Source organism: Periophthalmus magnuspinnatus, chromosome 1, assembly GCF_009829125.3.
Source record: "Periophthalmus magnuspinnatus isolate fPerMag1 chromosome 1, fPerMag1.2.pri, whole genome shotgun sequence".
Lineage (NCBI taxonomy): Eukaryota > Metazoa > Chordata > Actinopteri > Gobiiformes > Gobiidae > Periophthalmus > Periophthalmus magnuspinnatus.
In genome coordinates, this window is record NC_047126.1 from 506,661 (window position 1) to 530,437 (window position 23,777).

General features: G+C 49.3%; 3 protein-coding genes across 3 annotated transcripts in view; 1 reads left to right on the plus strand and 2 right to left on the minus strand.

Annotated features, from left to right (window-relative positions):
* Window positions 1-8,922, minus strand: LOC117378610 (dynein regulatory complex subunit 4-like). Its single transcript, XM_055225707.1, has 11 exons — window positions 8,867-8,922; window positions 8,632-8,767; window positions 7,973-8,065; window positions 7,525-7,722; window positions 6,665-6,871; window positions 5,965-6,019; window positions 5,417-5,622; window positions 4,871-5,038; window positions 4,453-4,539; window positions 3,604-3,738; window positions 1-422 (listed from the first exon to the last, which is right to left on the minus strand). The coding sequence occupies exons 1-11, from the start codon at window positions 8,920-8,922 to the stop codon at window positions 393-395; spliced, it is 1,371 nt and encodes a 456-aa protein (XP_055081682.1). The 3' UTR covers window positions 1-392.
* The window catches only part of LOC129456303 (zinc finger protein 271-like), a 102,664-nt gene that overhangs the window by 49,195 nt on the left and 29,692 nt on the right, over window positions 1-23,777 (minus strand). The window lies entirely within an intron of this gene.
* On the plus strand, window positions 8,610-22,683 carry ero1b (endoplasmic reticulum oxidoreductase 1 beta). Its single transcript, XM_033980718.2, has 16 exons — window positions 8,610-9,076; window positions 10,793-10,912; window positions 12,252-12,335; window positions 12,933-12,974; window positions 13,551-13,633; window positions 14,095-14,168; window positions 14,420-14,540; window positions 16,477-16,523; window positions 16,603-16,614; window positions 16,698-16,724; window positions 17,529-17,621; window positions 19,037-19,271; window positions 20,718-20,787; window positions 21,001-21,087; window positions 21,407-21,540; window positions 21,836-22,683. Exons 1-16 carry the CDS (start codon window positions 8,921-8,923, stop codon window positions 21,894-21,896), a joined length of 1,446 nt encoding a protein of 481 aa, XP_033836609.1. The 5' UTR covers window positions 8,610-8,920; the 3' UTR covers window positions 21,897-22,683.

A 23,777-nucleotide genomic window follows, 5' to 3' on the forward strand; every position in this document is an offset into this window, starting at 1 on the left:
CAGAGTGTGCTTTTATTGTGAAGGTTTTGCATTCACGTCAGAAAACACTTTAGGACACTCACCCAATCCACATTCACAGGTAAGATTCAGTTCAGTGTCTGGCTCAAGGGCACAAGGACAGACAGGCTGGAGCTGCCAACCTTCTGTTATAAGTCCATAATGATTCAGCAGGTGTAGATTTGATGAGAACATGACTTTACCTTTAAAGACGAGGTGTTTTTAATGAGGGAGCAGCCTCAGGGTAAAAACGTTCAATTTAGTAAAAAAATACAGTTTTAAACAAGAGTGACCTAAAAATAGTAACTGAGCTGAAACGTCAAAGAAACAAACAAGGCACCAAAAAAAAACAAAAAAAAAAACAAACCCTGTTGGTCTTTGGTCTTGGTCCAGTCTCACCTCAGCCCTGAGTCCGGCACAGGCTCCTGAAACAAACACATCTGGATTAAACTGGTCAGTGACAAAAAGAGCACAAATATCTCACATAAATATTTTCACGAGGGAAGCACCGATCTGATCCTGGTATCGAGTATCAGATTCAGTCGATATCCTGGTCAGATGCATAAAATAAAAATGAAATGATATTTACTGATGGTATTTGTCCATGAAAGTCTCAGAATGTTTGAATTTGTTTTACACAAAGTGATTCTATTTTTCCTACAGAAACATCTGCATCAGTTTTGTCTGATTTTGTTTTAAATCAAATCTGTTTTCAGTCCGTACTCTGGTATCAGCAGAGAATTGAAGCTGCAGTATTGAAATCAGTATCAGAACTGAAAAACCTGATCAGGGAATCTCTTAAGTTTTCAATTACATCCCCAGACCCTCTGGTCTCTGGTCCGGTCTCTGGTCCGGTCTCTGGTCTCTGGTCCGGTCTCTGGTCTCTGGTCCGGTCTCTGGTCTCTGGTCTCTGGTCCGGTCTCTGGTCCGGTCTCTGGTCTGGTCTCTGGTCTCTGGTCCGGTCTCTGGTCTCTGGTCCGGTCTCTGGTCTCTGGTCTCTGGTCCGGTCTCTGGTCTCTGGTCTGGTCTCTGGTCTGGTCTCTGGTCCGGTCTCTGGTCCGGTCTCTGGTCCGGTCTCTGGTCTCTGGTCTCTGGTCCGGTCTCTGGTCTCTGGTCCGGTCTCTGGTCTCTGGTCCGGTCTCTGGTCTCTGGTCCGGTCTCTGGTCCGGTCTCTGGTCCGGTCTCTGGTCTCTGGTCTCTGGTCCGGTCTCTGGTCTCTGGTCTCTGGTCCGGTCTCTGGTCTGGTCTCTGGTCTCTGGTCCGGTCTCTGGTCTCTGGTCCGGTCTCTGGTCCGGTCTCTGGTCCGGTCTCTGGTCTCTGGTCTCTGGTCCGGTCTCTGGTCCGGTCTCTGGTCTGGTCTCTGGTCTCTGGTCCGGTCTCTGGTCTCTGGTCCGGTCTCTGGTCCGGTCTCTGGTCCGGTCTCTGGTCTCTGGTCTCTGGTCCGGTCTCTGGTCTCTGGTCTCTGGTCCGGTCTCTGGTCCGGTCTCTGGTCTCTGGTCTCTGGTCCGGTCTCTGGTCTCTGGTCTCTGGTCCGGTCTCTGGTCCGGTCTCTGGTCTCTGGTCTCTGGTCCGGTCTCTGGTCTCTGGTCTCTGGTCTCTGGTCCGGTCTCTGGTCTCTGGTCTGGTCTCTGGTCCGGTCTCTGGTCCGGTCTCTGGTCCGGTCTCTGGTCCGGTCTCTGGTCTCTGGTCTCTGGTCCGGTCTCTGGTCTCTGGTCTCTGGTCCGGTCTCTGGTCTCTGGTCCGGTCTCTGGTCCGGTCTCTGGTCCGGTCTCTGGTCCGGTCTCTGGTCTGGTCTCTGGTCCGGTCTCTGGTCTCTGGTCCGGTCTCTGGTCTGGTCTCTGGTCCGGTCTCTGGTCTCTGGTCCGGTCTCTGGTCCGGTCTCTGGTCCGGTCTCTGGTCCGGTCTCTGGTCCGGTCTCTGGTCTCTGGTCCGGTCTCTGGTCTCTGGTCTCTGGTCCGGTCTCTGGTCCGGTCTCTGGTCTCTGGTCTCTGGTCCGGTCTCTGGTCTCTGGTCTCTGGTCCGGTCTCTGGTCCGGTCTCTGGTCTGGTCTCTGGTCCGGTCTCTGGTCTCTGGTCCGGTCTCTGGTCCGGTCTCTGGTCCGGTCTCTGGTCCGGTCTCTGGTCCGGTCTCTGGTCTCTGGTCCGGTCTCTGGTCTCTGGTCTCTGGTCCGGTCTCTGGTCCGGTCTCTGGTCTCTGGTCTCTGGTCCGGTCTCTGGTCTCTGGTCTCTGGTCCGGTCTCTGGTCTGGTCTCTGGTCCGGTCTCTGGTCCGGTCTCTGGTCCGGTCTCTGGTCTCTGGTCTCTGGTCCGGTCTCTGGTCTCTGGTCCGGTCTCTGGTCCGGTCTCTGGTCCGGTCTCTGGTCCGGTCTCTGGTCTCTGGTCTCTGGTCCGGTCTCTGGTCCGGTCTCTGGTCTCTGGTCTCTGGTCCGGTCTCTGGTCTCTGGTCTCTGGTCCGGTCTCTGGTCCGGTCTCTGGTCCGGTCTCTGGTCCGGTCTCTGGTCTCTGGTCTCTGGTCCGGTCTCTGGTCTCTGGTCTCTGGTCCGGTCTCTGGTCTCTGGTCCGGTCTCTGGTCCGGTCTCTGGTCCGGTCTCTGGTCCGGTCTCTGGTCTGGTCTCTGGTCCGGTCTCTGGTCTCTGGTCCGGTCTCTGGTCTGGTCTCTGGTCCGGTCTCTGGTCTCTGGTCCGGTCTCTGGTCCGGTCTCTGGTCCGGTCTCTGGTCCGGTCTCTGGTCTCTGGTCCGGTCTCTGGTCTCTGGTCTCTGGTCCGGTCTCTGGTCCGGTCTCTGGTCTCTGGTCTCTGGTCCGGTCTCTGGTCTCTGGTCTCTGGTCCGGTCTCTGGTCCGGTCTCTGGTCTGGTCTCTGGTCTGGTCTCTGGTCCGGTCTCTGGTCTCTGGTCCGGTCTCTGGTCCGGTCTCTGGTCCGGTCTCTGGTCCGGTCTCTGGTCCGGTCTCTGGTCTCTGGTCCGGTCTCTGGTCTCTGGTCTCTGGTCCGGTCTCTGGTCCGGTCTCTGGTCTCTGGTCTCTGGTCCGGTCTCTGGTCTCTGGTCTCTGGTCCGGTCTCTGGTCTGGTCTCTGGTCCGGTCTCTGGTCTCTGGTCTCTGGTCCGGTCTCTGGTCTCTGGTCCGGTCTCTGGTCCGGTCTCTGGTCCGGTCTCTGGTCCGGTCTCTGGTCCGGTCTCTGGTCCGGTCTCTGGTCTCTGGTCTCTGGTCCGGTCTCTGGTCCGGTCTCTGGTCTCTGGTCTCTGGTCCGGTCTCTGGTCTCTGGTCTCTGGTCCGGTCTCTGGTCCGGTCTCTGGTCCGGTCTCTGGTCTCTGGTCTCTGGTCCGGTCTCTGGTCTCTGGTCTCTGGTCCGGTCTCTGGTCTGGTCTCTGGTCTCTGGTCTCTGGTCTCTGGTCCGGTCTCTGGTCCGGTCTCTGGTCTCTGGTCCGGTCTCTGGTCCGGTCTCTGGTCCGGTCTCTGGTCCGGTCTCTGGTCTCTGGTCCGGTCTCTGGTCCGGTCTCTGGTCTCTGGTCCGGTCTCTGGTCTCTGGTCCGGTCTCTGGTCCGGTCTCTGGTCTCTGGTCCGGTCTCTGGTCTCTGGTCCGGTCTCTGGTCCGGTCTCTGGTCTCTGTACCTGGGTGCTGTGCAGTGCCAGACTCAGTGCAGACAGTTTCTGCTGTAATAGCGCCTCCTTCAGGCCGTTTCGACGCTGCACCTCCAGCTCCAACAGCAGCTGAGCATCTTTCAACTGGTCACGCTCACGCTCCACCTGAACAAGAGGAGCAGAAGGAGCACAGGAGTAGAGGAGAGGGGGAGAGGAGGAGAGGAGGAGAGGAGCAGAGGAGCAGAGGAGCAGAGGAGAGGGGGAGAGGAGCAGAGGAGAGGGGGAGAGGAGCAGAGGAGCAGAGGAGCAGAGGAGAGGGGAGAGGAGCACAGGAGCAGAGGAGAGGGGGAGAGGAGCACAGGAGCAGAGGAGAGGGGGAGAGGAGCACAGGAGCAGAGGAGAGGGGGAGAGGAGCAGAGGAGAGTTCAGTTCAGTTTATTTGTCATTGTCACAAAAAGAACAACAAAATTGTGTTTGGAGCGTCCCATAAAGTGCAATCAAATAATAAATCCCCTTAAACCCCAGTGTAACATTGACCCAGTGGCTTCAGTACAACATGAGACAGACAGAGAGGGACAGAGGAGCAGAGGAGAGGAGCAGAGGAGAGGGGGAGAGGAGCAGAGGAGCAGAGGAGAGGAGCAGAGGAGAGGGGGAGAGGAGCAGAGGAGAGGGACAGAGGAGCAGAGGAGAGGGTCAGAGGAGCAGAGGAGAGGGTCAGAGGAGCAGAGGAGAGGGTCAGAGGAGCAGAGGAGAGGGTCAGAGGAGCAGAGGAGAGGAGCAGAGGAGAGGAGCAGAGGAGAGGAGCAGAGGAGAGGGGCAGAGGAGCAGAGGAGAGGGGCAGAGGAGCAGAGGAGAGGGTCAGAGGAGCAGATGATGTACCTTCTCAAAGGCCTGCTGCAGTAGAGTATTCTCCATCTTCAGGGCCCTCAGCTCCTTCTCTAGATGCTTCTCTCGCTCTCGTCCTTTCTGAAACAGAAGCCTCCTGAGATACAGACAGGGCCTGATCCTGTGTTTGAGCAAATGTGTCTAGACCCAGTGCAGATAAAGTGTAGAGAGAAAAGAGTTTATGAGCACGGTGCTCAAAATGCATCAAGTGAAGGAAGAACTTTGGGCTCTGCAAACCGTTTAAAATGAACTACTTCAGTTTTTAATATTTGTCAGTAAAAATCAGACTCTGTTCCTCAGGTCTAAAGTCGTACCTTCTCTAGCTCTCTGTCCCTCAGACTCTGTTCCTCAGGTCTAAGGTCGTACCTTCTCTCTGTCCCTCAGACTCTGCTCCTCAGGTCTAAAGTCGTACCTTCTCCAGCTCTTTGTCCCTCAGACTCTGCTCCAGCTTTCTCCTCAGGTCTGGGAGCAGTCTTTGGGCCTGCTCGAGGTCTTCCTTCAGACGGAGGTTCTCGCTCTGAGCTTCGGTCAGTTTCTTCTGGACTCGTGACAACTCGGCCCGGAGCTCCACCTGCCGCTCCTGAGAAAGACCAGAACGAGTCTGGGTTTGAGACGTGCTTCAACAAAACAATGCATTATTATTTGATAGTTTTGATGATTTGATAGTAGCAGTAGCAGCAGTACTAGTACTAGTAGTAGTAGTAGTAGTAGCAGTAGTAGTAGCAGTAGCAGTAGTAATAACAGCAGCAGTAGTAGTAGTAGTAATAACAGCAGTAGTAGTAGTAGTAGTAATAACAGCAGTAGTAGTAGTAGTAGTAATAACAGCAGTAGTAGTAGTAGTAGTAATAACAGCAGTAGTAGTAGCAGCAGTAGTAGTAGTAGCAGTAGTAGTAGCAGTAGCAGTAGTAATAACAGCAGTAGTAATAACAGCAGTATCAGTGGTAGTACTGGTCTTTACCGTGAGCTCTCTGTGCTCCATCTCCAGTCTGGTGCTCAGGTTGCTGTAGTGCTCCTCTGTGGCCCTGAGGAGGCGCTGCTGCTCTGTCTTCAGCTCAGAAATCTTCTTCTTGGCTGCCTCCTCCACCTCCTGCACCTCCTGCTGAAGCCTCCTCTCCTGCTCCTGCCCCAGAGACGAGCTGAGAGCACGAAACCTCTGCTCCACATCTGAGGAAACATCTCAACAACGTCAACCAGAGGAGCAGAGAGGAGCAGAGAGGAGCAGAGGAGCTGAGAGGAGCAGAGTTAGAGGAGCAGAGAGGAGCAGAGAGAGGCAGAGAGGGGCAGAGAGGAGCAGAGAGAGGCAAAGAGGAGCCGAGAGGAGCAGAGAGAGGCAGAAAGGAGCAGAGAGGAGCAGAGAGGAGCAGAGAGAGGCAGAGAGGAGCAGAGAGGAGCAGAGAGGAGCAGAGAGGAGCAGAGAGGAGCAGAGAGGAGCAGAGAAGAGCAGAGTTAGAGGAGCAGAGAGGAGCAGAGAGAGGCAGAGAGGAGCAGAGCACATTAAGATCTTACCTCTGACTTTTCGATCATAGTCATTCATCAACTCCATCAGCTCCACCTGCTGCTTCTGTAACACACAGTGAAGTGTCCCTGTCACACACATGTACAGACCCTGTCACACACATGCACAGACCCTGTCACACACACATAAAGTCCCTGTCACACACATGTACAGTCTGTGTCACACACATGTGTACAGACCCTGTCACACACATGTACAGTCCCTGTCACACACATACAGACCCTGTCACACACATGTGCAGTCCCTGTCACACACACATGCTGTCCCTGTCACACACATGTGCAGTCCCTGTCACACACACATGCTGTCCCTGTCACACACATGTACAGACCCTGTCACACACATGCACAGACCCTGTCACACACATGCACAGACCCTGTCACACACATGTACAGACCCTGTCACACACATACAGACCCTGTCACACACATGCACAGTCCCTGTCACACACATGTGCAGTCCCTGTCACACACATGTACAGACCCTGTCACACACATGTGCAGTCCCTGTCACACACATGTACAGACCCTGTCACACATACGCACAGACCCTGTCACACACACATACAGTCCCTGTCACACACATGCGCAGACCCTGTCACACACACATACAGTCCCTGTCACACACATGCGCAGACCCTGTCACACACACATGCAGACCCTGTCACACACATGTGCAGGGGTCCCTCACCAGCTGCAGTGTCTTCAGGCTCTTCTCTCTCAGATGTTCTTTCTCTCTGAGTCTCGTCTCCATGTGGCTCTTCTCTTGGACCAGGTTAAGTTCTCGGTCCGAGTTCTGGTTCTGGACCTGGTTTTTGGTCCAGGTCTGGACCGTCTTGAGCTCAGAGACGGCGCCGTGCTGCTCCGACAGGACGTGCTTCAACTTCTGCTTATAAACCTGACACAGAGGACACGTTGTACTGCAGTAACAGAGGTACTGAAAGTAGTAGTAGAAGTAGAGGTAGTAGTAGCAGCTGCTACTGCTACGAAGTCACCGTTCATACATCACTACGTAACAGTAGTAGTATTGGTAGTAACAGCAGTAGTATTGGTAGTAACAGTAGTAGTACTGGTAGTGACAGCAGTAGTATTGGTAGTGACAGCAGTAGTATTGGTAGTAACAGCAGTAGTATTGGTAGTAACAGTAGTAGTAGTGGTAGTAACAGTAGTAGTACTGGTAGTGACAGCAGTAGTATTGGTAGTAACAGCAGTAGTATTGGTAGTAACAGCAGTAGTATTGGTAGTAACAGCAGTAGTATTGGTAGTAACAGCAGTAGTATTGGTAGTGACAGCAGTAGTATTGGTAGTAACAGCAGTAGTATTGGTAGTGACAGCAGTAGTATTGGTAGTAACAGCAGTAGTATTGGTAGTGACAGCAGTAGTATTGGTAGTAACAGCAGTAGTATTGGTAGTAACAGCAGTAGTATTGGTAGTGACAGCAGTAGTATTGGTAGTAACAGCAGTAGTATTGGTAGTAACAGTAGTAGTATTGGTAGTAACAGTAGTATTGGTAGTAACAGTAGTCATATTAGTGAGTGTAGTTGCAGTTACGTTGATCTCCTGGCGGTGGCGCTCCTCGGCCTCCTCCCTCTCTCTTCTTCTCTGGTTCAGCTCGGTCTGGACTCGGTCTAAGTCCCTGAGGCCGGTCTCCCACAGACTCTGGACTCGGTCTCGCTCCAGCTGAAAGTAACTTTTCTCCTCACGCTCCCGATCCAACTCCTCCCTCAGACGAACGATGTGCTCCTCCAACTGAGGAGGAGAACCAGGACTGAACCAGGACTAGACCAGGACTGGACCAGGACTGGACCAGGACTGGACCAGGACTGGACCAGGACTAGACCAGGACTAGACCAGGACTGAACCAGGACTGGTCCAGGACTGGTCCAGGACTAGACCAGGACTGAACCAGGACTAGACCAGGACTAGACCAGGACTGAACCAGGACTAAACCAGGACTAAACCAGGACTGAACCAGGACTAAACCAGGTCTGGGTCTCACCTGGTCCTTGTTCATCTCCTCTGTGGACAGAGCGTCCACCACAGCTGGAGGCTTCGTCTTCTTCACCGTCTTCTTGCTCTTTCTTTTTGGCGCCTGAAAAAAACAAAACACATATTTTATATTGTATCACATCAAAGACTTTAAGGTTAATCTCAGTCATTTGTGCTCGAGCTTTGGGCACATCCCAGAAGCACGAGGCTCCTGGTTTAGTCTCAGTTTAGACCAGTTTTATTCCTGGTTTAGTCTCAGTTCAGTCCTGGTTCAGTCCTGGTTCAGTCCTGGTTTAGTCCTGGTTCAGTCCTGGTTCAGTCCTGGTTTAGTCCTGGTTCAGTCCTGGTTTAGTCCTAGTTCAGTCCTGGTTCAGTCCTGGTTCAGTCCTGGTTCAGTCTCTGTTTACACGCGGGGTTAGTCTGGTTGTGAGTCCATATTTAACCCAGTTGTAAAACACAGCTCGTACTCACCATGTTCAGTCTTTTTTCCCCAGTTGTCTGTGGAGTCTGCAGCTTTAGCTCCTGTTAGCTCCTGTTAGCTCCTGTTAGCTCCTCCGTGCAGGTAAACACGCCGCTGCCATGGTAACGCCTCCACTTCCGCTCGCGCGCTGCCAGAGCGCTTCAGGACAGTTCTCCTGGAGGCCGTGAGGGGGCGCTGCTCACACTCACTGTCGTGTCCGGAGCCTCGGTGGCCGCTGCTCTGCTCTCACCGGGTCTGTCGCCTGATTTCGGGATGTTGGCTCGTGTTCGGGGCTGATGTCCGTGTCTTTTCTCTAGTGTCTCCGTGGAGGGTCCCGGCTGCTCGCTTTAACGCCCCTGTCGGACTGTGTCTCCCGCTGTTTGTCCCGTAACCCGCTCCCTCCTTCCCCCGGGACTGTCCTGCTCCTGTGTCCGCGTTCAGAACCTCGTCCCCGGGCCTCGGAGCCTCGTCCCCGGGCTCTGGAGCGCGTTGGGCGGCATGTGGAGGGTGACTCTGCAGGCCGTGGCGGTGCTGCTCGCTTCGTGGCTGCTCGGGAGCTGTGTTTGGGGCTGGTTTCAGACGAACGGCGCCGGTAAACCGCAGACACAGCACAGTGGACACCGGAGCAGCGAGGACCGGAGCTGCTTCTGCCATGTAAGTCCCCAAAACCCCGAGATTTTCTTTCATTTTATACATTTAAACATCTTTTTAAAACAGAACTAGGCTGTTTCCGGGTCTCTGTTGCCCGGGAAACCTTCTAGAACGTTCATACGTCACAGAACCAGAGCTCGTGAAGTTACGTGAAAAACTGCACGTATTTGAAATTTTATATCCTGACATTATTAACTTTTATTTTATGTAATTATTAATTAAAATATAAGTTTATTAACGGTAGAAAATGAAAAGTGATTAAAAATGTGTCATGTAGATGTTCTTATAAGCAGGAAATAAGAGATTTTCAAGTGTTAAATCACTTAAAACAACATCCCAGCGTCAGCATATTTATTCAAGCGCTGTTACGCAAAAGGACACGTCTTTGGTCACGGTTTTGCAGGTGTTTTTCGCTTCAAATGGGTTTAAAAGTGTAAATAAGCGTGGTGTAACATGATTGGCCGCGGCGGAGCTAGGGGATTGTGGGAGTTGTAGTTCTTTGCTCCGCTGCCGCTTGTTTCACGGAGCTGTCCAAAAACTACAGCGTGATTGATGGAGATTCTAGGGGGCGGGGTCACGGCATGACGTAGACTCACGCACGGGACCTCAGCTGGAGCATATGGGACTCACCGCAGCAACCACAACACTGGACCTATAGCTGTAATTGAACTTTTATTTAATAATTTGGGGACAAAATAAATAATTGTCAGAGGAAAAGAGCAGATTTAATATAGTGCTGTGCTAAAATAAAATTAAGTAAAAAGCAGGATTTCTAACAGTATAAAGATTTGATTTAATTCATCTTAATATTGGGCAAAATTTTGACTAAAATTAGGCGCTAATGAAGAAAGAACTAGGAAATTTTGTCAGTAAGCTTGTACAAAATCTGACCTGAAGATGGATAGACGATCACAGCCGAACTGAATCAGAACTGGGACTAAACTTTGATTTGTAGAGGACCAAACCAAGACTTGGATAAGAAATTAAACTAGAATAACGTGAAAAATGTTGCGGACGTCAGCTGTTATGGCGCTGCTGCCTTTAACAGTGATGGGAACACTGTGGAACCAGGTGAGTGGTCTCCATATGCTCCAAAGCGACGTGAGCCTGAGGGGCTTTTAGCCTTTTTTAAGATGAGGTTATAAAACAATACTTCTCAGGATGGCAGAAAAGAGGTTAAAAAATAGAAAATTGTTGCTGTAATTTCAAGCAAAAACAACTAAAAACTTTGAGTGCACTTCCATATGTCAGACTTCTCAAACTAAATTTGAATAATAAAAAAACATATAATTATTTGAATTGTATACATATATTTATTTAGGACTTTTTTTGCATTGAAAATATAATCCATTCCTGATTGAAACATGTTGTTTCTATGTGTTTGTGCAATCCTCAGTGTGCAGTAGGTTCATACTGGTCCATCGGTGTATACTAGTCTATGTGTCTTATACTTGTGAAGATACAGCTCAAGATCAGTTTAAACATTCAGGAAAGGTTTATTTCTGTTCTGTGAGTGGGACTTTTAGTATCGATACCAGCTCAAATGAGTATCTAGTTTTGATACTAGTTTAAGTATCGATTAGTGTCTGATTTTCAATACTTTTGACAGCCCTAATTTCTCGTGAAGTTGTGAAAACGTCCACTGCTTTTGTTGTCTTTCTGTTGGATTTATAACAGTGTGACTGAGTATTTTATTTCCTGTTTTGTGTTTTTGTTCAGCTGACAGGAGATCTGGACGACTGCTTTTGTGACGTGGAGAGCATCGACGTTTTCAACAACTTCAAAATCTACCCCAAAATCAAGAAGCTCACAGAGAGGGACTACTTCAGATACTACAGGGTAAGAGCCGGGCCTGATTCACAGATTCTGTAGAGGAAGTGGCACAGTCGACTTCCTGTCAGGAGGTAGACTGTCTCGGCCTGATGGTAATTTTCTCCTTTTTGTGGTGTAACTAGTTGAACCAAAATGTTGAACCTGTTTCCTGACACACTTTAGAGTCAGGATTTCCTCCTCCACAGTCGATCTGATCTGATAAGATTTTAAATTCCAAACATGACATTGACTGTGTTCCCATAGACGAGACAGTGTGATTGGAGGACCTTTTTTAAAACTAATGGTGTGTTCCCACAAAATGTGAATTGAGAAAAATTAGGTCAAATGTCAAATTTTGGAAAATGATGGTCTTGGACTACATACAGCATTTTTTACTTGGCCTTCGCACATTTATTCAGAATTGCATATTGTTGCCATCTAATATATAGGTATATATTTATAATTATTAATTTCATATATGTGCAATCAGTGATTACAGGAATCACATGGCGCTCTCGAGTGGGTTATGTTGGCTGTGTCATCTGCTTTTACACTGGACATGTAATGTACTTTATCTTGATGGGAGTGGCGTGCATCAAAACACCTGGTTAGGTGTGTTTTGCGGAGCATATCAGCTCAGCATATAAGTTGCCGTCACTGAAAATATGGCATTATATCACAAGATCAAGTCAGCGTCTGGTGAGAAACTATTATTTTATCTATGTCTGTTTTTTGGCATCTTAATGATTGTTCACTTGAGGCGTACTGCTGGTCCTCTGGTGCCGCAGGTCAACAGCAGCACAACAACGAGCTAGAAGGGACTGGACACACCTCCATGCAGTCAGTGTTTTTATAGCTGCCCTGCGCCTCGTGGCAGCGCAGGCCCAGTCACACCTTTGGGTGTGTCTATCTAGACCTGCGTCACATTCCTGGGTCATTTGTAGGCCGCCCCAAAGCGACCTGTGCGAGTGTAAATGAGGCTGGATGATGCTGATGCCCATGACCTCACATCAATACAGTTGTTCATGGTCCTGTTCAGGAGTTTGATTTTACACAAAAAGGTGAGAGTGACTCACTGAAAAACTGTTGGCTAATGCTAACGCTAGCTAGGCTGTGACTGTAGTTTTATTTGAGAGGGACTTGTTTAACAGCACAAACCAGCTCACCTATGGTCAGGTTGTGTTCAAATAAAGCTCAGATTAAAGTCTAACAAAGCTCCAGACAAAGCAGAGCCTACAGTTAGCATCACGCCCCCAGGGAATGGTGATGACATCAGCTGCAAAGTGTCAGTTATTGTTGACAAGATGTGGATTGTTCTTCTGTTTGTGAAATAAAAGCCTTATCAGAGTGTGTTCTTGTGTTCCAGGTGAATCTGAAGCGGCCTTGTCCTTTCTGGCCCGACGACAGTCACTGCGACATCAAAGACTGTCACGTGGAGCCCTGTCCAGAGGCACGTTACACAGAAAGCCTACGGAAGACACCACACACGCCACTCTGACCAATCACAGCCCTCCTCACTCCTCTCTGACCAATCACAGCCCTCCTCACTCCTCTCTGACCAATCACAGCCCTCCTCACTCCTCTCTGACCAATCACAGCCCTCCTCACTCCTCTCTGTCCAATCACAGCCCTCCTCTGTCCTCTCTGTCCAATCACAGCCCTCCTCTGTCCTCTCTGTCCAATCACAGCCCTCCTCTGTCCTCTCTGTCCAATCACAGCCCTCCTCTGTCCCCTCTGTCCAATCACAGCCCTCCTCTGTCCCCTCTGACCAATCACAGCCCTCCTCTGTCCCCTCTGTCCAATCACAGCCCTCCTCACTCCTCTCTGTCCAATCACAGCCCTCCTCACTCCTCTCTGTCCAATCACAGCCCTCCTCTGTCCTCTCTGGTCACACTTGAGTCCATACTTGTCTGTGATTGGTTAAACCCACCTGTCACTCACTCAGAGCAGGAGGAGGAGGAGAAGTGTTTGACCAATCAGAAGTGTGGGCGGGCTTTAGACTCTGCTCTCTGATTGGACGTGTAATGGTTTGTGTTTATGTTTTTAGAGTAAAGTCCCAGTGGGAATCAAGTCTGGGAACTACAACAAGGTAAGTACTGAACCGGGACTGAACCGGGACTGAACCGGGACTGAACCGAGACTGAACCGAGACTGAACCGAGACTGAACCGGGACTGAACCGGGACTGAACCGAGACTGAAACGGGACTGAAACGACCCAAACAGGAGCAACATCGTGTGACCCAGACTCAGTCCACAAAACAACTCCCAGATCAGTGACCTCTGACCCCAGGATCAGTGTGACCTCTGACCCCAGGATCAGTGTGACCTCTGACCCCAGGATCAGTGTGACCTCTGACCCCAGGATCAGTGTGACCTCTGACCCCAGGATCAGTGTGACCTCTGACCCCAGGATCAGTGTGACCTCTGACCCCAGGATCAGTGTGACCTCTGACCCCAGGATCAGGGCCTTAAATTTGAGTCACTTTTGCTCATAAAATGCCTGATTTTCTATGAAAACATAATGGGAAAACTTGTTATATTTTTTATTAATGTGAGTAAACGACAGGAGAAGTTTCAAATCTAAATGTAAGATTCTGGCCTTTAGATTTGAGTTTGAGTTTTCTCTAATGTTCTGTGATGTTTAAATGTTTTTGTGTTTTTCAGTATTCTCAGGCGGCGAACTCTGAGACGGAGGTGACAGAATGTGAACAGGCCAAAGAGCTGGGAGCCATCAACAGCACTCTGAGGTCAGGACGGGACGGGACAGGACCGGGGACAGGACCGGGGACAGGACCGGGGACAGGACCGGGGAGTGGACCAGGGGTGGACCGGGGGCTGAAAGAGCTGTTCAAAAACTCTTGAAAACTGGCACAAAGTTCGAGATTGACTCAAATTTAAGTTACATAACTTTCTCACTGTGGGCAGCCATTTAGAAAACTTAAAAATCCATGTAACATTTGTGGAAATTGTTGGATCTGGACAAACCCAGTTCTGACATTTTGATGAACTGGACATGACGATGTGTGAATTAAACTCCTGTCTTTAAAAATGTCTCTCCAGCGCCCCCTGCAGACTTACAATGGGCCGTAAACATTTATCTCTGACACTGTTGATCTGCGGCTCTCACTGTGACGAGTCCCTCTCCCGCCTCAAGGGCCCTTCATCACTGCTTGCAGTTTTAATGTGTCCTTGTATTTGTGTTTTGCAGTAACCAGAGTAAGAAGGCGTTTGCCGACTGGGCGAGACACGATGACGCTCAGGAGCACTTCTGTGAACTCGACGGTGAGACGGGAGGGCATCTGACACACGGGACAGTGTTACTGAACATATATGAGCACATGATACAGACGGGAGGGCATCTGACACACGGGACAGTGTTACTGAACATATATGAGCACATGATACAGACGGGAGGGCATCTGACACACGGGACAGTGTTATTGAACATGATACAGTGCAGAAAACACGCTAAAGCACAGAACATCCGCACTGAGAGGGACCACAGCTGAGGACGTCCACGTTTGTCTCCTCAGATGAGACGTCTCCAGACGCCGAGTACGTGGACCTGCTCCTGAACCCAGAGCGCTTCACAGGATACAAGGGCGCCTCCGCCTGGAGAGTGTGGAACAGCATCTATGAGGAGAACTGCTTCAAGTGAGTCCAGGACTGGACCGGGGACTGGACAGGGGACTGGACAGGGGACTGGACAGGGGACAGGACCGGGGACATACTAGTCCTGCTTTAGTCCTGCTCTTTGGTGCTGAGGGGTGAACTACGACGTGACTAAACTGAGTCGGTGAAGTTCAAGCCCTGGACTTATGTATGAGGAGGTGGTCTGGTCACTTTAGTAACGGGCACGTGGGCTGACCCGGGCCGGCGTGGGGCTGAGGTTAAGCTCTTCAGTCCTTTACATGACCTTTGTTTGGTCCTCGAGGAAAAATGTGTCTCCAGATTTCTAAGTTTCATATTCCATAGTCTCGGCCGTGGTGGTGTGTAAATATTACAGTTTATATAATATTCCACATCTGTGCTTTTAATCTGGAGCTACATTTAAACTGTTGAATGAAGCAGTGAACACAAAGTCTGCTGCTTTTTCAATGGGCCACACTTTATTAAACTAAAGCTTCAGATGAGCCTGATCTGCTGTATATGGGTCAGGTCACACACATCTATTCCTGAGGCTCTACTTTTCTATTTCCTCATTTGGTTTTACAAATTCTGTGGCTAAACTGCTTTGCCGCTCGTTATCTCTGAGCTGAGGTTCAGGCTTTGAGCTGCTGTGACTTCATTAAAGGCTGGTTAGCTTCATAGTCCCTCAGGTTCAATCCCTCAGGTTCAGTCCCTCAGGTTTAGTCCCTCGGGTTTAGTCCCTCAGGTTCAGTCCCTCAGGTTCAGTCCCTCAGGTTTAGTCCCTCGGGTTTAGTCCCTCAGGTTCAGTCCCTCAGGTTCAGTCCCTCAGGTTTAGTCCCTCAGGTTCAATCCCTCAGGTTCAGTCCCTTGGGTTCAATCCCTCAGGTTCAGTCCCTCAGGTTCAGTCCCTCAGGTTCAGTCCCTCAGGTTTAGTCCCTCAGGTTCAATCCCTCGGGTTTAGTCCCTCAGGTTCAGTCCCTCGGGTTTAGTCCCTCAGGTCCCTCAGGTTTAGTCCCTCAGGTTCAGTCCCTCGGGTTTAGTCCCTCAGGTTTAGTCCCTCAGGTTTAGTCCCTCAGGTTCAGTCCCTCGGGTTTAGTCCCTCGGGTTTAGTCCCTCAGGTTTAGTCCCTCAGGTCCCTCAGGTTTAGTCCCTCAGGTTCAGTCCCTCAGGTTCAGTCCCTCAGGTTTAGTCCCTCAGGTCCCTCAGGTTTAGTCCCTCAGGTTTAGTCCCTCAGGTTCAGTCCCTCAGGTTTAGTCCCTCAGGTTTAGTCCCTCAGGTTCAGTCCCTCAGGTTCAGTCCCTCAGGTTCAGTCCCTCAGGTTCAGTCCCTCAGGTTCAGTCCCTCAGGTTTAGTCCCTCAGGTCCCTCAGGTTTAGTCCCTCAGGTTTAGTCCCTCAGGTTTAGTCCCTCAGGTTTAGTCCCTCAGGTCCCTCAGGTTTAGTCCCTCAGGTCCCTCAGGTTTAGTCCCTCAGGTTTAGTCCCTCAGGTCCCTCAGGTTTAGTCCCTCAGGTTCAGTCCCTCAGGTTTAGTCCCTCAGGTTCAGTCCCTCAGGTTTAGTCCCTCAGGTTCAGTCCCTCAGGTTCAGTCCCTCAGGTTTAGTCCCTCAGGTTCAGTCCCTCAGGTTTAGTCCCTCAGGTTCAGTCCCTCAGGTTCAGTCCCTCAGGTTTAGTCCCTCAGGTTCAGTCCCTCAGGTTCAGTCCCTCAGGTTCAGTCCCTCAGGTTCAGTCCCTCAGGTTCAGTCCCTCGGGTTCAGTCCCTCAGGTTCAGTCCCTCGGGTTCAGTCCCTCAGGTTCAGTCCCTCAGGTTCAGTCCCTCAGGTTTAGTCCCTCGGGTTCAGTCCCTCAGGTTTAGTCCCTCGGGTTCAGTCCCTCAGGTTTAGTCCCTCAGGTTCAGTCCCTCAGGTTCAGTCCCTCAGGTTTAGTCCCGCTGCTTTAGTCATAATCGTGTTTTCTGTTTTTCAGGCCGCGCTCCGTGTACCGCCCGCTGTACCCTCTGGCCCCCAGCAGAGGTCAGGCTCTACTCAAACATTCACCTTTTTAGACTTTTAAATCAGAGCATCTCACACTTTGTTCCTGTTTTTGTTGCAGGTGACGATGACGGTGAGTCCAGCTCCTGTAACCGGAGAGTTTCACTGATTTAAATGTTATTTTCATGGTTTTAAATGTGTGTGTGTTTGGTGCAGGAGAGGCCTTCTACAACTGGCTCGAAGGTCAGTGAGTTTTACATTTACCATAAAATCATCATCATTTCAAATAAAGGACACAAATAACATGAAATATAATCAAAGGCCTCGTACAGATTTATGTTAGTGAAGTGTTTTTACTAAATACTGAGATTTCAGACTCAGTCCCAGTACGATTTTGATCCCACAGTGATGAGAAACACTTTCTTTAGACAATGGGATGGTACTTTCTTCTTTTCCCATGTGGCCTCATGTCTGTGGACTCTAACCCTCAGTCGTCCAGGTTCCACAGGTTCCACGAGCGTAAACTTCTCTGTTCACTCTAAATATTCAGGACGGCTTCATTTATGTGAAAGGGACTTTTTAGTATCGACACCTGCGCAAATCAGACACGTAATAAAACTATTTAAACTGGAAACTCAGGACTTTTGACAGGAGGCATTTAGTTTGAGTTTGGAGAGTAGGCAAGTGTTGAGATGTTCGGGTGTTCAGGGGTTCAGATGTTCAGGGGTTCGGGTGTTCAGATGTTTAGGTGTTCAGATGTTCGGGTGTTCAGATGTTTAGGTGTTCAGATGTTTAGGTGTTCAGATGTTCGGGTGTTCAGATGTTTAGGTGTTCAGATGTTTAGGTGTTCAGATGTTCGAGTGTTCAGATGTTTAGGTGTTCAGATGTTTGGGTGTTCAGATGTTCGGGTGTTCAGATGTTCGGGTGTTCAGATGTTCGGGTGTTCAGATGTTCGGGTGTTCAGATGTTCGGGTGTTCAGATGTTTGCATGTTCAGATGTTCGGGTGTTCAGATGGTCAAGTGTTCAGGTGTTGGTCTGTTCCTCAGGTCTGTGTTTGGAGAAGAGAGTGTTCTACAGACTCATCTCTGGACTCCACAGCAGCATCAACATCCACCTGAGCGCCGAGTACCTGCTCGATGGTAAATGAATACTAACACTACTTATACTTGTCCTACTACTACTACTACTGCTACTACTACTACTACTACTACTGCGACATCAGCCGTTTAGCTCGTGCTAATGCTAATGCTACGAGTGTTGCCACTGCTCAAAGGTCAAAGTTGTGAGAGGAGTTTGAATCAGTCAAATCGTCCCTTTAAAAGTGATTTATGATGAAGTGGATTAAACCGTTGGGCTGTGGCCTCGTTTGGACTTGTTTGGACTAGTTTGGTCTCGCTCCATTTTGACTCCATCCTGTTCAGACGAGTCAAAGTCTCGGCTCTAAATCTTAAACTTGGGCCACGTTTGGTTCATGAGCCTTTTGTGCTGATGTTTATCCATTCGTTCCTTCTGGAGACGTCGATCCGTTCGTTCCTTTTGGAGACTTGTTTGCTGTATTGTCTCTTGTTGAAAAATCTAAAATCCATAGAAAAAATCCATAGATCAGGACATCACAGAAACACAGATTTAATATAAAAATAGTCTTGTGTAAAAAGCATAAATGTGTAGAATGTGACGTATTTAATGAGACGCTGTTTAGTCGTGTCATTTACACTGAACATTCAGTATTTTTAACGCACCTCGACAGTGTGACGTTTGTAAATGGATCGATTGAACCTTCAAACATCTTTAAACTGTTCTTTTTTTCTTCCGAGCGCTGGGGTCGGTTCATATAAACCAGAGTTCAGAGCGGCCATAAGTATTACCACACATTATCACAACATTTGTCCTAAAACTCACAATAATCAACCATGTTCAAGGATAAACATGTCACCACGACTTCTCTGTGCTATAGAAAACATTTACCACTAACAGTACAGCAGCCATTCACCGTCAGTGTTATTTTAGTAAAACACAAGGCAAGAAGAAGGAATTTAGAAAAGGTCTGCAGCGTGACAGTGACTTAAAGAGTATTTGAGACAGAATCGTGAGGGACAGAGGGTTGGACTCCAGAACATCCAGCACAAACACAACCGTCCGATTTTCTTTTCCTTCAGCTGAATACGAAGCCAAAAATATCGTTTGATTTGTGTCGTGATGGAACGCGGGGCCTTGATAAGTTTTCTTCTTCCCACTCCTTTTCGAGCTTGTATAAGAGCAAACTGTGAGATGTGCTTTAGGTGTTTCTGTGCTGGAAAAATAAATAAATAAATGACTGAAGAGTAGCCATGGGTAGGAGGGCGTGGCCACGTTTAAAAGTACATGAAATCTAACGAGTCGAGAACAACCGAGCAGAAAAATACAATAACAAATAATAAAATAAAGAAACTCCTCCCCCCGTCGTACTATAAAGTAACAGTAATGGCTCTGTAACTCTGGGACTTGGTGAGCGTCTGTGGAGAGGAGAGCAGCTCCCGTGTTTTAACAGTATTTCTCTTCTCTCCTTCTCCGACAGAGGGCTGGGGCCGCTCCGTGTGGGGCCCTAACCCGTCCGAGTTCCGGCGCAGGTTTGATTCTTTGGAGGGGACGCGGCGCCTGAAGAACCTCTACTTCCTGTTTCTGATCGAGCTGCGAGCGCTGTTCAAAGTGGCGCCGTACTTCGAGCGCTCCGTGGTTCATCTGTACACGGGGAAGAGCCAGGAGGATCAGAGGACCAAGGACCTGCTGCTGAAGCTCTTCACAGAGATAAGGTCAGATCCAGAGCCTGGACATACATCTGGACATAGTGACCCTCGAGCCTCCACGTTCCAAACAGGAAGTGGGCGTGTCCATCGCTCCAGTTCACTTACCTCTGTACCTGCTGTCAGACTCATTTTGGTCTTAAATGTTCGTATTAATCCGCTCTACATGATCCTGCCGTTTTATTAGGGCTGTAGTCGACAAAGTCGTTTTGAAAGCAAAAGCTTTCAAAACTATTCTGTATCTGGTCGTGTCTCAGTTCGTCAGTTTCTCACTTCGTCAGCTGCATTTGAAGGTCTGTCCCATTTCATGCACCGACGAATGTGAAGCGGCGTGTTTCTGAGCAGACGCCACGCACTGATATAAATATACACACATGCACTTCTTCTATGGCACAAATAATGTATATTTTCTTAAAGTTGTGTAATAATGTTCCAGGTGATTCTTCCAAACTGTAGCTGTATATTTGTCTATTGATATTCAAAGGGAAAGATTAATTCTTTACTTTATTTCTGTTTGATTTAATGAACGGCTGCAACGACGACACGATAAAGAATTCAAAGTAAAATTGTAATTATTTCAGAGTCTGTTTTAAACATTTAGCTCATTAGTCAGCGGCGTCACGGTGGCTACGTGACGTAACATAAGTGACGTAGCATAAGTGACGTAGCATAAGTGACGTAGCATAAGTGACGTAGCATAAGTGACGTAGCATAAGTGACGTAGCATAAGTGACGTAGCATAAGTGACGTAGCATAAGTGACGTAGCATAAGTGACGTAGCATAAGTGACGTAGCATAAGTGACGTAGCATAAGTGACGTAGCATAAGTGACGTAGCATAAGTGACGTAGCATAAGTGACGTAGCATAAGTGACGTAGCATAACTGACGTAACATGAGTGACGTAACATTAGCGGTTGACGTACTCTCTGTGGCGTAGGCCTGTCCTATTTCGACACGTCTTTCGTGGTTGATGGAGGCCACACAGGAGCAGCCTTCATCGGAGGAAATGTGCAAACGGCGAATTGAGACACGGTTCATGCAAAAACTACTAATTATACATTTAAATACCACAGAATAATTCTTCAGCTCATGTTTCTTCTTTTGTCCCATAAAAAATCCTTTTCATATAAATAAAATGATTTGTCGACTGAGACGCCATCAGCCGACTGAAGGACTGAAGGACTGAAGGACTGAAGGACTGAAGGACTGAAGGACTGAAGGACTGACGGACTGAGGGACTGAGGGACTGAAGGACTGAAGGACTGAGGGACTGCAGCCCTTTTATTTTACTATTTTGATATGATTTTCGACAGTGTTAAGCTCAGTCTCACCTCCTCTGTCTCTGTGTGTCTCTGTGTGTCTCTGTGTGTCTCTGTGTGTCTCTGTGTGTCTCTGTGTGTCTCTGTGTGTCTCTGTGTGTCTCTGTGTGTCTCTGTCTCTGTGTCTCTGTACAGGGCCTTCCCCATGCATTTTGATGAGAGGTCCATGTTCGCTGGAAACACTTTGGAGGCCAAGACCCTGAAGGTGAGACTAGAACCTGGGACCAGCTCCACAAACGAGTCGTGTCTTATTTTAAGTCTTATGGAGTAAAATCCTTTCACCTGACAGTGATCAGGTGTTTGGAGTTGAATAATGGCTCCACTTTCTGAAGATGTTGTGACAAAATCACCTTTGTTTATTTATTCTGACAGACGTTTTTATTCCGTGTGGAGTTTAAACGTGGCTCTTGTCTCGTAGGAGGAGTTCAGGCTTCACTTCAAAAACATCTCCAAGATCATGGACTGTGTGGGCTGCAGCAAGTGTCGCCTCTGGGGGAAACTACAGGTCTGGACCAGGACTGGACCAGGACTGGACCAGGACTGGACAAAGACTGAGACTGGACAGAGACTGGACTAAAGCATGACTAAAGGAAAACTGAACCTAGAACTAGGTCTGACCAGGACTGAAACCAGACAGAACCTGGTCTCGTTATAATACCGCTCTTTGGTCTCTCTCTGGTCTCTGGTCTTTCTTTGGTCTTTCTTTGGTCTTTCTCTGGTCTTTCTCTGGTCTCTGGTCTGGTTTTGATCCTGGTCTCTGGTCTTTCTTTGGTCTTTCTCTGGTCTCTGGTCTCTTTATAATCCCGGTCTCTGGTCTCTCTCAGACCCAGGGCCTGGGCACGGCTCTGAAGATCCTGTTTTCAGAACGTGAGATCCAGAGTCTCCCGGAGCACAGTCCATCCAGAGGCTTCCAGCTCAGTCGCCAGGAGATCGTGGCCCTGGTCAATGCTTTCGCCAGGTACACCTCACCTGTACACCACCTGTACACCACCTGTACACCTCACCTGTACACCACCTGTACACCACCTGTACACCACACCTGTACACCACACCTGTACACCACACCTGTGCGCCGCCTTACCTGTACTCCACCTGTACACCTCACCTGTACTCCACCTGTACACCTCACCTGTACTCCACCTGTACACCACACCTGTACGCCTCACCTGTACTCCACCTGTACACTACACCACACTGTCTCCAGCTCCGGTTAAACTGGAGCGATTCTAAATCTTCTCTCTCTTGTTTCTTAGAGTATCGACCAGTATTTACCAGCTGCATAATTTCCGCTCGATGCTGAACGAGGAGAGGTGACATCATCAGAAGGGGACGGAGGAAACTGCAGCGCGTGGATTCAAGATGGCGGCTGCAGGGTGTTCATAGGAAAGATGTGAGTGTTTCTGCCTCTAGAGAGCGCTCTCTGGACTTTTAAGGAGAGAGGAGGACTTTAGGCTCCTGTCTGCTTTTGTCTACACCTGTCTGCACCTGTCTACACCTGTCTACACCTGTTACGCCCTCTGCTGGTGTTAGCACGACCTACTTTCTACCCGATGTGAGTCATTTCTGCTGTTTTAGACAAATACAAAGCTTCAAATCTGGTCACATTCTTCGCTCTTTTAGGATCTAACCCAGGACTAAACTGGATTTTACAAGGAATTTGTCTGGACTCAGGTCTGTACTAGGAATATACTAGGTTTATATTAGGTCTACACCAGGTCTACACCAGGTCTACACCAGGTCTACACCAGGTCTACACCAGGTCTACACCAGGTCTATAGTAGCTCTGAACCAGGACTCACCCACGACTGAACCACATCTATATTAGGACTAACCCAAGACCTAAACCTGGATTTTACAAGGAATTTGTCTGGACTGAACCAGGACTGAACCAGGACTGAACCAGGACTGAACCAGGTCTGAACCAGGTCTGAACCAGGTCTGAACCAGGTCTGAACCAGGACTGAACCAGGACTGAACCAGGACTGAACCAGGACTGAACATATACACATATACCTCTAGGACTAACCCAGGACATAATCAGATCTAAACCAGGTTTAGGACTTTGCTGAACTCTTAACTGATGATATTTCAGACTGAAATAGGACTAAAAACCAAAACTAAATGTGTGGTCATCATGAACTTGCACTTGATTAGGACTAAAGCCGGACTGGACCCAGGACTAAAGCCGGACTGACCCAGGACTAAAGCCGGACTGACCCAGGACTAAAGCCGGACTGACCCAGGACTAAAGCCGGACTGGACCCCGGACTAAAGCCGGACTGGACCCCGGACTAAAGCCGGACTGGACCCAGGACTAAAGCCGGACTGGACCCCGGACTAAAGCCGGACTGGACCCCGGACTAAAGCCGGACTGACCCCAGGACTAAAGCCGGACTGGACCCAGGACTAAAGCCGGACTGGACCCCAGGACTAAAGCCGGACTGACCCCAGGACTAAAGCCGGACTGGACCCAGGACTAAAGCCGGACTGGACCCCAGGACTAAAGCCGGACTGACCCCAGGACTAAAGCCGGACTGAACCCAGGACTAAAGCTGGATCAGCCCGGGCGCTTGCTCTGCTGCCTGTTCACTGCTGTGTCACTTTTTGAACTGCTCTTTGTGGGTCAGGGGCTGGACTCAGGAGACTCCATTTTTAGTCTTAATGAAAAACGGCTCAACAGCGCCACCTCCAAAATCTATGTACACTGCATCAATGAGAGCCTCGCCCCGAAAAAGGAAACTTAGAGCAAAAATAATCAGGACATGTAAAAAATGGCATTATGGCCCCGCCCTAAACCCCACAGGCCCCGCCCTAAACCCCACAGGAAGTCAAAATCACTCGTCATAATCTTTTGACATCTCCAACAGTTTTCACCAAAAACACTTCACACTTGGCCAAAACACAAACCCATGTGCGATAAAAGGATACACACCCAAACACAGCGGCCATTTTGAGTTTTTTTCAACAAACTTGTCCTTGGGTTTTTAAGTCGGTGTCTGGACATGACGAGCGCCCAAAACGAAGCGGCCATTTTGAAAAACATGGTCAGATTCAAACCCAGTGTAGCGTCTGTGTGTTTTGACGAGCTGGACAAAATGATGTGTGGATTAAAATTCTGTCTTTCAAAATGTCTCTCCAGCGCCCCCTGCAGAGTGAACATTTATGACACTGTAAATATCAAGTCGCATGTGGACC